Source organism: Nyctereutes procyonoides, unplaced genomic scaffold (genome assembly GCF_905146905.1).
Source record: "Nyctereutes procyonoides isolate TBG_1078 unplaced genomic scaffold, NYPRO_anot_genome, whole genome shotgun sequence".
NCBI lineage: Eukaryota > Metazoa > Chordata > Mammalia > Carnivora > Canidae > Nyctereutes > Nyctereutes procyonoides.
In genome coordinates this window covers 436,813-452,448 of record NW_026575144.1, presented here as the reverse complement: position 1 = coordinate 452,448, position 15,636 = coordinate 436,813, and the positions used below count along the sequence as shown (strand labels likewise).

Below are 15,636 nucleotides of genomic sequence, written 5' to 3'. Positions count from 1 at the left end.
TTTTGTACTCTTTTCTGAGCTTCAAAGAGCCAAAGTTAAGCCATCAAAGTTTTCCTGAACTGCCATAGGGGCTAGTGTTTTTCTTATTCATCCAATAAGTGATCAAATTTAACAATTCTCAGCTTCATGCAGAGTCTCATGTGACTTTCCAGGTGGCAGGATATAGGCTTTGTTTTTTTACTTCAGTTCATGGTCTTTCAAAATCCAAACTACAGGCCATAATGAAAAAGAAATTCTCACATCTGCCAGCATAGTACTGTTGCTGGCTTGCTAGTCTGGATGTCTGTTCTTTGTATCTGGATGACCTCAATGAATTTCCCTAGTTTACCTATCAGATTACCCATGTATTTAAAAATATTTTATAGATCACTTTTAGTTTTTCCAGTTCACTATATTTATCTAGAAACAAAAACTTTTCTTTAAAAAAATCATATTACAGTACTTTAAGACATCAATGATGCCCATTTTTTCTTAACTATTACTAAATGCTAATCTGATTGACAGAGGTCCTATTTTCTCCTTCAGGTAAAAACTTTCCTCAAAATCATTACTCTTAGTAAAAGGCAGCATATCTTGGTTTAGGTTTGGTTTAGGTTTAGGTTTCTAGCAAACCTAAACTAAGGCTAGATATTAGGGTAAACAGCCACTAAGAATAGAGAATTCTCTTATCATAGAAAAATATCTAAGCAGCCTATCACCTACATATGTTTCTGGTAGCTATCCTCATTAAATTCATGTCCCAGTTAAGTAGAGCAACATACCCAAAATATATGTACTACCAGTTGGAGAAAGGAGAGGAAAAAAAGAGTACGGGAAAAAATGCTCTTCAATCCAAATCACAAAATGACATACAGCATTGCTACATGTATTCTTTCCTTCCTTCCTTCTTCCTTGCTTCCTTCCTTCAAATCGATGATAATCACATCACACTTACTATGTATAGGACATTGTTCCAGGTGTTGGAATACAACAAGGAATAAAGAAATATATGAATTATGATACATAAATGAATATCTAAAAATAAAAAATATATGACAGTTCTTTGAAAATGAAAAATTACTAAATAAAAGTCTTTGTTATTGTCATCTTTATCACATGAGGATCTGGATAATTCTTACAGACCATCTTTTTCCCACTGGAAAAAGAAAATATGTTTTAATGGACTTGAAGTTTCAAAGCAATTTTCACTGGCAAAGGTTCTTGCTTAAAGGTATTTTCAAAATTCTGTTAACCTATAATTTGACACTTCTCAATTCTCATTCAGTCACAAATGCAAAAGGAACACCCTATAATTCACATTAAGCTCTCCAATAAATCAATCCATTTAGCCTGTACAGTGTTCTAATTCAACTTCTATTTTCTCCTCTAACAATAAATCTCAGATTCCATACCCACAACCAGCCGTGGACCAGAATGAAAGATTTAACAAAGCTTCAGCACAGTAGTTGTTGAATAAGCACTCTGATACATTTCCACACTATAAACATTTAATGAGACTTACTCCCAACAGAGTATTTACTACATCAGTTTATTTCATAGTATTATATTTGCAGAAGCAAGACAGAGCAAAGGTTATTTTGGATCCTTTACCAATACAGCTTCCTCTAAATAAAGAAAAATGCAACCACTTAATTTACAAAACCACTTTAAAAAGCTAAGTGCTCAATAAATTCTATTTTATCTAGTTCAGACAACCTCAGCAGCTATATATATATATATATATATATATATATATATATATATATATATATATATATAAAATTCAGGCATCTTGTAGTGGTTTGAGCATCCCTGGCTTTAACTGGAACTGATATCAAAGGTTGTTAAGACAGCATTAGTATTTCTAGGAAGTATCTTTGGGACTCCCGCCTGCCTCGTTCAGAAGTGAGTCAGCCACTAATCCTGAGAAAGGGAAGACTCCATCACCATACCGATATCCACTCCCATCAATGCTACACACACACACACACACACACACACACACACACACACACACACACACACACTTTCTTCTCTCTAACCACTGCCATTTCTTGCCTGTAGCAGCCACTTTCAACCAAAGTGAGAAAGGAGAAGTCCCAAGAAAAGGAGCCATTTGGAAATCTTCTGTCTTCTTCTATAATCCTAAGAATATAGAATGACTGATTGGGATAAAATAGACATCCTATCCACTGATACAATTCTGTTTAGTACTATGAAAAAATGTGATAGGCAATCCTATCTGAGCACTTTAAAAATTTCACTTCACGGTACTATCCACTCTCCAAATACAGAATAGTTCTACTTAAATGACACAGGTACTTGGCTACATTTATAATTTCTCTGATGGTTCATACAGACTAAGAATCTTAGCATAAATTAATTACATTAAGTGGAATCTGTGAGAATTCAATATAGCAGAGGACTGGGATCCCTGGGTGGCACAGCGGTTTAGCGCCTGCCTTTGGCCCAGGGCGTGGTCCTGGAGACCCCGGATCGAATCCCACATCGGGCTCCCAGTGCATGGAGCCTGCTTCTCCCTCTGCCTGTGTCTCTGCCTCTCTCTCTGTGTGTGTGACTATCATAAATAAAAATTAAAAAAAAATAGCAGAAGACTTAGAAATACCTTCTGGAATCAAACTAGATCACTTCCTGGATTCCACCACTCACTAGCCTTCTGATTTGAGCAAGTTATATGACTTATCTAACTCTCAGTTTTATTTTATTTTATTCTGTAAAACAAAAAGTATTTATAAGGACACTGCAATAATTAAGTATCACATTTATGTAAACTGCTTAGCTATCCAGAAATGTTACATATTAACGTATGGGGGAAACTAACATTCTGTTCATATCACTGGTATAAAAATACTAAGAAACACAATCTTGCCCACAAGGAGTTTTCAATCTCACTATGGGTACTGTTCAAAAGTCATCACTAATCATCTACCTTAATTGGTTTCTAGAATTTTCAAATAGATGCTAATAATTAGGAACTTAATAAATTTTTTCGTGGGTGCCAATAATAGGGAATTTAATAATGTTAGGTTAGAAATAAAGACATCTGTTTAAAGACATGTAACTAAAGGAAAACATGAAGAAAAGTTACTCTAAATTTAAATGAATTAGATTCTCATAAGTTTATCATGAAAGTAATAATGTTACCAAAAATATGGGAATTATATGTGTTTAGTTTAATTTTTAAGTTACCAGTAAAAAAAAAATTACTTTAGTAATTTTAATTGCAATGATTTCATTAGGGCAAAATTTGCCTCCAAACAGTCATCTTAATTAATGATAAGGAAATTTATTGAGCATTTACTATGTGTCAGTCATTGTATTAAGCCTTTTACCTGTATTATTAATTCACTGATTCTGACAACAGTATGATGTAGGTCCTACTATTATTACAATTTTAGAGATGAGCAAACTGAGATTTAAATAACTTTCCTAGACACTTGGATGGCTCAGTGGTTGAGTATCTGCCTTTGGCTCAGGTCATGATCCTGGGGTCCTAGAATATAGTCCTGTATCTATCTCCCTCTGCCTATGTCTCTGCCTATGTCTGTCTCTCTCTGTGTCTCTTAGAAATAAATAAATAAATAAACAAATAAATAAATAAATAAATAAATAAATTAAAAAATAAAAATAAATTTTAAAATAACTCTCTTAAGGTCACATGGGAAACAAATGCCACAGATGAGATAGGAACCCTAGCATTTGGGTACTAAAACCCTAATCTTTAAGCACTATACTGTGTTGCCTCCCATTAAGCAAGTGCATATCTGACTTGCATAGCTAATGATCTTTGACATCATACTTGAATGTCTGATAAGTATCTCAAATTCAACATGTTGGAAATTGAGTTTCTGTTTTTAAAAAAAGATTTTCTTTATTCATGAGAGACACACAGAGAGAGATAGTGACATAGGCAGAGGAAGAAGCAGGCTCCCTTCGGCAAGCCCCATTTGGAACTTGATCCCAGGACCCCGAAATCATGCCCTGAACTGCAGGCAGCCACTCAGCCACCCAGGTGTCACAGAAATTGAGTTTCCTATCTTCCTCTCAAAATGGCTTTACCCACTGTGTTCCCCACCATGACTGATGAAAGCTTCATCCATCTAGTTGTTAAAGAAAAAAAAAATTAAAAACAGAGAAAAAAAAATAGAACCTTGTCGTCATCTCCGAAAGACACCGACATGTACTGTCCCTATCTCCCTTCCAAGTAGGACTTACTGCTCAGCTGAGGGGAGTGTGGCCAACAGATGGTCCCCAGCTGTAGATCCTACAGAGTCTATCCCAGTTTCAGAGGGCTGTTCCCTCTTCCCTGTGCCTGGACATCATACATAGCCTACCAAGGGTAGGACGACTTACATCTAGTGACTAAAAAAGGCAAAAACAAAAAGCCTGGCTATTTCTCCCTGATAGGGGACACCAGAGGGCAATCCTCCTTCTAGAGCTCTCTGCTGACTGGTCTAGGCTTTGTGGGTCTGGCTCATGGGTAGACTTCTTCCTCTGTTCAATCCTCCCCCTCCCTCTTCCCTTCACACATATTAACTCCTAACAATACCTTGTATCCTTGTATCCCCAACTCTTCAGTGTGTGCTTTTTTGGAGGACCCAGCCTGCAAGATCAGCCATGACTCATCCCTTTCTCTCACATCCCACATTAGTTCTGTCAAATCCAGGTAGCTTTACTTAAAAAATTTAGCCTTAGTATTCATTGATGCCACCCTGGTCCAAACCAAACTGTGAGGAGGAATGAGGTAGTGCCCATAAAACATAAGATGGAACCTATGTTACTACAATACCATTCTGTCTGGTTTTTAAGCTTCTCCTTTTGTTCCCCTTGAGTCTACAGTCTGCAGGCAGCCAATGTAGTCCTTTTAAGACTCAAGTGTCATACCTCTGCTTAAAACCTTACCCTGGATCCCATTTAAGATGAAGTAAAAGCCAGAGCCCCTAAGTGGCCACAGAGTCCCATTGGGTCTCCTCAGTTTGGCTCTGACTCAGCCTCTAAACTCCCCACTCAGGCACCCTGGCTTCTGTGCTATCCCTTAAACAATGGGACATGCATTGTTCTGTATCTCCATCTGCTCAATTACCTAGTCTCCTTCAAGCCTTCAAGTTATCTTGCTTTCTCAATGCGATGTTCTATATAATTTACTTATCTACAATGTTCATTATTTCTGGGTTTTGTCTATATTCCTCTGTTAGAACATAACTTTCATGGGGGCAGTGCTCAATTATATCCCAAGCACAAAGAACAGAGCCAATGATAAGTATTTGTGAAATGGATAAATCTTACATTTCATAAATTGATCTATGTAAACTAAAATCATCGTTTCAATCTAATCAACAATCCCACTTTAAATTCACTGACTTCTTTGGAAGAAATGTAAAGGAACTAGAAATCTACTGATAGAATGTTTTCCTGCTAATCAATTCATTGGAAGACAGAATGCAATGATGGAGACTGATTAAGTAACTAGATTTTTATTTACTCACAGTCTAAACTCCAATCTGAAAACCCACATCTGTTTATTTTCATACTGGGACACATCAAATCACATTTTACCTTTCTCTCCACTTACCTCAAGCTCATCAAGGGCACTTCCCAGGGTTGCTGCCTTAGATTCTGGTGGGGCAATCATATTCTGGATGCCTTGTGAAGCATTTGAAATTACATTGAGGGCATTGTGAATTTCTTCACAAACTGTGTCCTTGCTGGCTTTGAGGGAAGCAACATCAGAATGTTCCAAACAAGCTGAACAAATTGAATGTAAGAGGGGGGAGTTCTGCTTCAGTGAGGCCCGGGCCCCTGCGATTTCATCCCTCTGATTTGGAGATTTTAAGTCCTAAAGAAACACATAAAAGGAGAGCTTCCTTACAATGGGTTATAAAAGAAAGATTTATACAAAAAAGCTCCATTTTTCTGTCAATATAAATGAAAAGATAATAGACACTAAGAAGTCAGGTATAAGTTAAAATCAAGGGCATCAATTATTTCTACACTCCTTCAGATTCTGTTAAAAGTTCTACAATAGGAAAGCTGAGCCAATTAGCAAATAAAGGTCACAATGGTGCAGATGTGTAATAACTAAGTAGATCTTACATTTGTCAGTCATATCTTGCTTAGAAGTCAGGAAAATACTCTGACATTCACATTATTAAGTGCATTAGAAGAGAGCCTGAACTGCAAGGATGTTGATTACCTATTTCCATAGATGCTTATGATTGCCTTTAACCTTTTCATTAAAACTAAACCAATTCAGTTAAGAATATTAAATTGAACCTCCTACCATTCAGCTATTTTCCACTTTTTTTCAGAAATACTAATAATTTAATCTTGGTTCTTTCTTTCTTTGACATTTATTCAAAAAATAGTTATTGAGCACTTAGCATATGCTAGCCCTTGTGCCAGACACCAAGTGTACAGATGTGAAGAATCCTACAAGGATCTTGTTCTCCTGAAGCTTATGTTCTTGTTTGAGGGGGTGGAGGACTATCAACAAACAATATACTACGTAAACAAATACACAGGACAACTTCAGGCAGTAATAAATGCTATGAAGAAAACACAGAAGTGAAATGTCATAGAAACTGTGTTAGCTTCGGTGGTCAGAGAAGATAATTCTGAATATGATATTTGCAGTAAACATAAATGAAAAGCATTCCAAACAGTGGGAATACAGGGAAGAAAAGGTCTGATATAAGTGATATCTGATCAAAACTAGCTCAAAATATCATGAAAACACCTGGCAAACACTACATTACCCAAGGTTAACATCATCAGTGATGTCACATGGGTATCATGTAGTCCTTGACAAGAAAAGCACTTCACCACTCTAATATTCACTCCAGAAGTCCACAACCCCAGTCTAATCCTGAGAAAAATAACAAACAAAACCAAATTGGGACACATCCTACATGATAACTGGGCAATATTCCTCCAGATTGTTAAGGTCATGAATAAGAAGTAGACTGATAAACCATCATAGACCAAAGGAGACAGGGGCCATTTATGACACCTAACTGCAATGTGGTACCTGATTGGATCCTGGAAAAGAAAGAAGGCATCTATAGAAAAATCGGTGAAGTCCAAATAAATACAGTTTAATTAATAGTAATGCATCAATGTTTGTTCATAAGTGGCAAATGTAAGATATTAACAGCAGAGGAAACTAGAAGAAAGGCAGATGAGAATTCTCTGTACTATCTTTACAACTTTTCTGGAAATCTCAAATTTTAATAAAAATCAAAAGTTCATTTTAAAGAAAACTAATTCAAGAGAGTTTAACAATAGCTTATGTATTTCACATACAATATCTTATGTAATCGTACAAAACCTCAAGATAGATATTATCCCCTCCCCATTTTAAAGGTAAGAAAACTGGGGTCTAGAAAGACTAAGTTCCTGAGCCAAGTTACAGAGTAGGAAGGTGGCATTTCTTATATTGTAACCCAAGTCATTATGACTGCTAAACCATGATATTAACAACTATATTATAGTCTTTCCTACACAGGAAGGATCTGCTTTATTTGCTACTATACAAGGACGGGGACCTGTACCTATAAAAAAACATAGTTTATAAAGTGATTCTAGATAATATCTTATTGATCATCACAACACCCTTTGAGGCAGTAAGGCTTGAGCTATTTGCCCCATTTTAACTAAATAGGTATTTAGTGTAGGGAGGTTAAGAGGCTGGCAAAATAACTGAAATCTAAACCTAAGTCTTCTGATTGCAAATCCCATGCTTTTTTCACAAGACTCTGCTACCTCAGGATGATGTTGCCTGAGGTTAATAAATGGCTGTGCTACTGTATTTTTAGTTCCTTCCTTTCTGAAAATAAAGGCTGTCTGTGACTTCGTGCAGGCTTTAGGGGAGATTAACTTCTTTACAAGATGTAGGGAGGACAGTTAGAAGTAGTTGTCAACTCACTATTTGTACTCACTAATTAACCAAGACAAGACACTTTGTAGTTTTCTTGGCTTACTATGATTTTTCCCCTTATATTTCTGGTCTAGGTTCTAGTTCCAGCTCTGTCATTAGCACTGCAATAGGGGAAAGTCTTCTACTCTTTCAATGTCTGTTTTTCCATCTGTAAAAATGGAGTAATGATACTTCTGCCAATGCTCTCACGAGATTGAGTAAGTAGCACATCAGAAATGGAATGTACTTGAAAAATAGTAGAGAATTATGGAAAGAGTACAGAACTATTCTTCCTAAAATATTCCTAGAATAATCTTCCTAAAATTTATCAAACTTAGTGTACTGTTTTTGTCGATACTCTTGTGATTTTCATATTTCCCGTAATTTTATAGTACTACCTACATTTATCTCAGTGTGATTTGGAGGAAAAATAATTTAATGTTTAGATAGGATGCACACTTCTCAGAGGTATAAAAGATAAAAAGGATAAATATTCAGAAGGAGCTGAAGAAAATTCTCTGCATAATAGGGCATAATTAAAATTAATTACATAATTCCCTCTGAAGTGACCTACACATTATCCTGCTCTATTTAGAATGGCAAGGTCAATGTTTAGGCAGTCTCTGAAAGGTGAAAGTTTGTGAACATACATCACTACAAAGAAAGATAAAGTTTAAAGTATTAGTTCTTTTACTCTGATGATGACTATATCTCACTGATAGTTGTGTTAACTTTAATGCTGTAGGAACTTTGGAATTTAAAACAAAAGTTCTAATATATTTTGGATTTTAAGCCTATTCTTTGCTTATCTTTGCTAGCCTATACTTTGCTATCTCTGCCCAAGGCAATGACCAAATCCTTAATATGCACTGATATCCCAAATAGCAAGCCAATAAATCTGAGAGAAAGGATAGATTCAGTGAACATAACAAATATAACATATTATGGCAGCTGGTGGGGGAAAGAAAGGCACGTTACAGAGTTTAAGTAAAGGAAATTGAGAAGACAAGACCGTTTCTCCTAAAGGAAATCTCAAAGGACAAATTTAATGTAGTAAATAGTCATGCAGATAAAAGGGAAACTAATGAATGCCATCCTTCTAAACAAAAGGTCATAGTGGTGACTGTTATTTTATTCTGTTTTAACTTATAATATCATGGGTTCAAAAGTTCCTAGGCATTGATTTATCCTAAAATTTTAAATCAGGTCAAAATGGAAATTAAATGGTAGGGTCAATTAGGGATTTCTCTGGACATAGAAGTCTAAAGAATTCAGCTTCCTGGGAATTGATACTTTTTTAATATCTTTTTTTAAATGCTCCAGAAGAAAAAGCTCACATGAGATTTCCAAGTTTAGGAGACATTAAATGCTTCCAGCTGATGCAGAAACACACAGATGGGATTAAAAAAGACCTTACAAGTCTGTGCAAGTGGGTAGAGAAGCAACATATGAGTTTTAACCCTGGCAAGAGAACAAAATATATTTAGGGATTTTAAAGATCACAGAGTATAAAAATGGAGGGCTCTAAGCTATCAGTTCATTAATTCAACCATTCATTCAGTATATATTGTTGAGCCCTTCTATAGATCAGTAGTGTACTCATAGAAAGAATACACAAATAAGGGTACCTGGGTGACTCAGTCAGTTAAGCATCTGACTCTTGGTTTTGGCCTCAGTCATGATCTCAGGGTCATGAGATTGAGACCTGGGTCACAGATCCATGCTTAGTAGGGAGCCTGCTCGAAATTCTCTCTCTGCTCCCCCTGATCATGCACTCTCTCTCCCTCTCCCTTTCAAATAAATAAATAAATAAATAAATAAATAAATGTATCTTTTTAAAAAAAGAATGCAGAATAACTTATAAATCAGAAGGGGAGACAAATTTATATGAGAGCTAAAATAGAGTTTTTCATAACATAGAGGAAAATCCCTCAATTTGAGGGGATCGAAGAGGTAATTCTTAATCAGTGAGTAGAACTTATCCCTGTGTAAACAGAACAAGTAAAGAAAACATCATGTGCAAAGGCCAGAGGCATGAGAGAGCAAGGAATATGCAGGCCACTGTAGGTGGTGGGACAAGTATAGGAAACCTGAGCAGCGTATATCCAGCTAGATATATCCTGGTGGTGATATATCCAGCTAGAAAGGTAAGTGGGAGATTCCTAACATTCCATGCTAAAGAACTGCAAGGGCAACCAGCTCAGATATGTACTTTCAAAGATTACTCTAGCAGTGAACTTTTAGGTGATTAGAGAGAATGAAATTGCAGTCAGGAATCTAGGCAATAATTCAGGCAAGAGATAATGAGTACCTGGACACTGAAAACTATTGCTAGGCTGTAGTATGACAGATTCAAGAAAATTTAGAAGGTAAAAATGATGAGACTTTGTAATATTTGGATGGGAGAGGGATGAGGAGATATTTAGAAGAATCTAGAAAATTTTTTCGGCAATTGTGTACATAGTGTGATGCATTCACCAAGATAGGGAATATCAAATAAATAATGTGTTTGGAAAATAAAGGTGAAATACATTTTGTCATCTGACAAATGTGAGATGCCAGCATAATATCCAAATGAAAATACACTATACATGGATCTAGAATTCAGAGTCTAGGCTAGAAATAGAGACCTATGAATTACCAGCTCATAGTTGGGTGGTAAAGCCATGAGTGTGGAATTTACAAGGTCCTGGGAGTAATCATAAATTATTTCTTGAGGAAGTAAACCTGATAATTATATGTGTTAGTCCAAAATCCCAAATATATATTGTAAACCATGAGGAAAGATAATGGAAAATACTGAAAGAAAGAAAGAGAAAGAAAGAAAGAAAGAAAGAAAGAAAGAAAGAAAGAAAGAAAGAAAAAGAAGAAAAAAAGAAAGAAAGAAAGAAAGAAGAAAGAAAGAAAGAAGAAAGAAAGAAAGAAAGAAAGAAAGAAAGAAAGAAAGAAAGAAAGAAAGAAAGAAAGAAAAAAAAATTTGTGGAAAAGATACATAATCCAGAGAGTTTAAACACATTTATGCATCACAATGTTGCAGGAAGTTAAAGAGTAAAATTAAACTATACCCATCTTTACATAAAATTTTAGTGAAGCCATTGGTGTAACTACTTTAGAAAACTGTACCTACTAAAGCTGAACATATACATACCTCGTGACCCAGCTATTCCACTCCTAGGAGAGGATATACACGTATAGAAATATGTTCGTTCATATGTTCTCTAAAAGACATATGCAAAAGCATTCCTAGAAGTCCCAAACTGGAAACATCCCAAAGTAATGAGAATGAACAAAATACAACTACATGCAACAATATGAAATACATGATAGAAAAAGACACAACAAAAGAATACATATTGCTTAATGCCATCTATTTAAAATTCATACTCATGCTAAACTAATTTATGGTCTTAGAAATACGAATAGTAATTACTCTTGAAAAGTAATTAGTAATTGGAAAGAGCAGAGGGATCCTTCTGGATTCGGGTAATTTTTCTCGTTCTGAGTGCTGGTTATATGGGTATGTTTAACTTGGAAAAGTTCAGTGAACTGTATGCTCACAAGATATGCATATTTCTGAATGTATCTTATACTTCAATTAAACCTTTTATATAAAATCAAGCAAAACAGAAATATCAGTAAAGCCAAGCAAACATTCAGTTTGTGACTTCTCTTAGCAAAGGAAACTAATATAAATAAACTATGGACTTGTCCCGGTATTGCATTTCCCATGATATTAAGGGACGGATGAGAAAATTGGATATGCAGTCCATTTGCAAACATCTTCTACCCACTATAAGGGCTTTTATTTTTTTTAAAGAAAAAAATCTAAATGTTTGAAAAATAAAAATAAGAAAAGAAAGGTACCAAAGCCTGGCCATTGAAAAGGCAAAGCTAAAGGATTTTCATAGCAGTTGATTCTTTGCACCCTTGAATCCTCATTTAAGAGGATCAGAGAAAACTTCCTTACTAAGCTACATCCTTGCCCAAGTGAATAGCTCAGCAGGTACTCTGCTCAACAAAGCAGAACTACATGAGAATTATTGAGTTTCTCTTCCAGGTGTTCAAATGAACTTTCTGGAACTGAAAAAACCACTTAGGTAAGGGAGGGTAGGCTTATGAAGAATATTTTTGTTTTCTTAATACTAAGAAGATATGCAGCAGAAAATCCCATGGATCCTTTGCTATTTGGATTCCATTCTATGTTGGCTTCTATCCCTGGTCTTCCCTCTGCCAAGATGCTGCCTGCTAACTGCTTCACTGGTCACTAGGCAGCTTCGTGCTCTAACAGAAAACAAAATAGTGCAAACACCTGCTAATTTAAATGTTTTTCTCCTACATAAATTAGGAAGTGGAATATTTAGATTTAACTGAACAAAGGATACAAGATGATAAAGTAAGAATAGAATACAGGGATAATAAATTTTTGAGCAAAAAAATAAAGATTGAAAAAATGTAAGATTCTACAATAAAAATATTATTAAGCAACAGAAAGAGGCCTTTACTGCTTTTTTATTCTTATTTTTCATTTTCTATATTAATAGGACAAATACAATGAAGAAGAAAATAAAAGGATTCTTCAAATTCAAATAGAAAACTGAAAAAAAAACATATAATAGTAGTATTAAGATACCCCTCAATGTATGTATTCTGGGCCATTAATGCATATCTTGGGTAGATGAAACACACAAAAGTGAATATTAATAACTTCAAGATACTTCCTTGGAAAGCATTATTGCTTAATTCTAATGCAACCCAACATGTCAGTCAAGACAATGTATATATAAAGTTCGGGGGATCCCTGGGTGGCTCAGCGGTTTGGCGCCTGCCTTTGTCCCTGGGCGCAATCCTAGGGTCCCGGGATCGAGTCCCACATCGGGCTCCAGGCATGGAGCCTGCTTCTCCCTCTGCCTGTGTCTCTGCCTCTCTCTCTCTCTCTCTCTCTCTCTCTGTGTCTATCATGAATAAATAAATAAATAAATCTTTTTTTTAAAAATGTATATATAAAGTTCAGAAATGCACTGTCCATTTTTTCCTATCTCAAATACGCTATATATTACATCTACTATTTGCCTCAAATTTATATCTAAAAAATAAATTTTATCTGAAGTCATCTGCCATATGGTTAAAGTAAATGGAGTAAAGAGTAAAGCAGAAAATAATGAGCTAAACAAAATCCAGATGTACTACATGCTTCCCTTCCATTTGTGTGTATATATCATGACTTAATCTAACAAGATTCAAATATCTATGTCAGAAAACTTTTCCTTTAAAGTACAGATTTATTAACATCTAAGAGAGTGGAGTTGGATTTTAACACCTAGTCAAAGATCAACAATATCATTTTCCTTACAATTTCTTCCTATTTAACTTTCTGTGACTCACTTGTGAGAAATAGACTATCATTTTCCAAACATTTTGGTGCATCTCAGAAAGCAAATAGCATAACTTAGCACAAATGGAATCCAAGCCCCGAGATGTTGATCCAAATTCCTAATTAATAATGTCTTATATTCATGTAGTGGTTTATTCTGTTTAATAAGTTTCTAGTCATCTTCTCATAAAGAATTCCATGAGGAAAAAAAAAGTGTTATCTCTAAATGTTAAAAAAGGAAAAGAACATTTGTCCAAAGGCATACAAGATTAATAGAAAGTGGTGGCGAAGATTGTTTTTAAGAAAGCCAACATTTACTAAATAGTGATAATGGCTCCTACACACACTCTAGTCTAGTCATTTTTCATTTAATGGCCCAGCTGTAAAGAGGATCCAGTATTGGTTCCTATCTTAACACTCTCTTTTTTTAATTTAAATTCAATTTAGTTAACATACACTGTATTATTAGTTTCAGGGGTAGAATTTATGATTCATCAATTGCATGTAATGACACCCAGTGCTCATTCCATCAAGTGCCCTCCTTAATGCTCACCATGCAGTTACCCCATCCCCTACTCACCTCCAGCAACCCTCAGTTTGTTTCCTAGAGTTAGGCATCTCTTATGGTTTGCCACCCTCTCTGTTTTCATCTTATTTTTTCTTCTATCCAACACTCTTTTTATTTGTTGTCAGTAGTTTCATCATCTATTCCCAATGTCTGTTGAAGGACTTTCCCACAGCCCTACAGTTCTGTGTGGCCCAACAGAGACTACGTATTTCAGGCATATCTTCTTGATGAATAATTATCATATGTAATACAACTCACATTAGAAACACATACCTTAATTCAGTTTCAGTACAAGACTGATTTGAAGAAAAAAAAAAAAAAAACCTCAGGCCAAAACTATAACAATAGAAATTAAAGTGTGATCCATAAGGTCATTTAGATTGCTCAAAAATATAACTCAGAGATAATGGAGAATGAATGAAACTATCATCTTAACTATTTCAGTATACCTTTGATAAAGAAAACATTCTAAATACAGCATTTTAGTAATGATAGCTTAATGGTTGCTTTTCCCAGAGGGGGGAAAAACAGTTTGGCTTTTTAATTAATTCAACAAGCTTAAAAACACCTGCTTTAAGATGTAACTTTAAAGCTAAAGCCAAAGATAAGATTATAAACTCAGATGTTTCTAAGGTTATAAGCTCAAATGTCTACTCTAAGCAGGAAGCATGAATAAGCCAAATGTAACTCCAGAGGGAGTGGTGAGGCACTCATATACCATAGAATACCTGCCCCACTTAAAAATACTCAAACACAAATTGGCCAAACAAAAAGAATCCCTGACCTCTGTTCTGAAGTACCAGCACAGATGTTTGTGTCAGCCTATGAGTGCAGTCTCCATGTTTTATATTCATACCATATGTGTATCTGACCTTGGAGGAGATCGGAAAGAGATAATGCATGTCCCTGGGCCTGAGGAGCCTACAATAAGTGGAGGGGAGTGAGGCAGATGCTGAGCAACTCCAAGGCAGGAAGTCTGTCTCATTATAATAGAAATAGCATGAGCTTTGGGGTTAGAATCCCAACACAAAACACTCCCATAGCAGGAGATTATGAGTAGAATAATTAACCTTACTTCAGCTACAAAATGGGAATATTAATTCTTACCTTAGAGGGCATAATGAGGTTAAATTATGTAATGTCAAACATTTTTTCAGCATTTTCTTACTGACTTCTCTCTATACGGCACACTGTTAGCCATATTCCCTCCTTAAAATGTTTCTCCCCTATCTTCTTTGATGACAGTGAATACTAAATTTAAGTTGACATTATTTGATAGTATTTATCTCTCTTCTAAGCTCCAGATACATAACTCAAGTTGAGTCTCAAAATAAACATATTGGAAGTTGAACCCACTGCCTTTTTTACACCTCCGCCCGTTAACATGTTTCTCCTCCAACATGCTCAGACTCACTGGTCCCAAAATCTAGCTAACAAGAAATCTGAGAAATATCCTCAACTTTTCCATTCCTTCATCCCCACCATTAGGTAAGATCTGTTATTCTATTCATTAACTATTTCTCCAGTATGTACCCTTGTTCTTGTCCTCACTACTAGATCTAATCTAGAGGAGAAATGATTAAGGATAAAACTAAGAAGTCATTGTGATACAAAGAGGGAAGAACAAATCAGAGACAAAACACTTTGACTAATACAATCTTTTCTCTATAATATCATCAGAGATGTCCCTCCAAAATTCAGATATGATCATCAATCCCCAATTTAAAATTTTAAAGTGACTGTTAATTCACACATAATAAAACTCATACTTTTTTATTATAG

At 35.3% G+C, this 15,636-nt stretch overlaps 1 protein-coding gene across 3 annotated transcripts in view; it reads right to left on the bottom strand.

Moving 5' to 3' along the window:
- The window catches only part of CTNNA3 (catenin alpha 3), a 1,663,516-nt gene that overhangs the window by 1,255,781 nt on the left and 392,099 nt on the right, over positions 1 to 15,636 (bottom strand). For all 3 annotated transcript variants that reach the window (XM_055308926.1, XM_055308927.1, XM_055308929.1), the window contains exon 6: positions 5,573 to 5,836. In XM_055308926.1, coding sequence (XP_055164901.1) covers positions 5,573 to 5,836 — 264 coding nt within the window. The remainder of the gene's footprint in view (positions 1 to 5,572; positions 5,837 to 15,636) is intronic.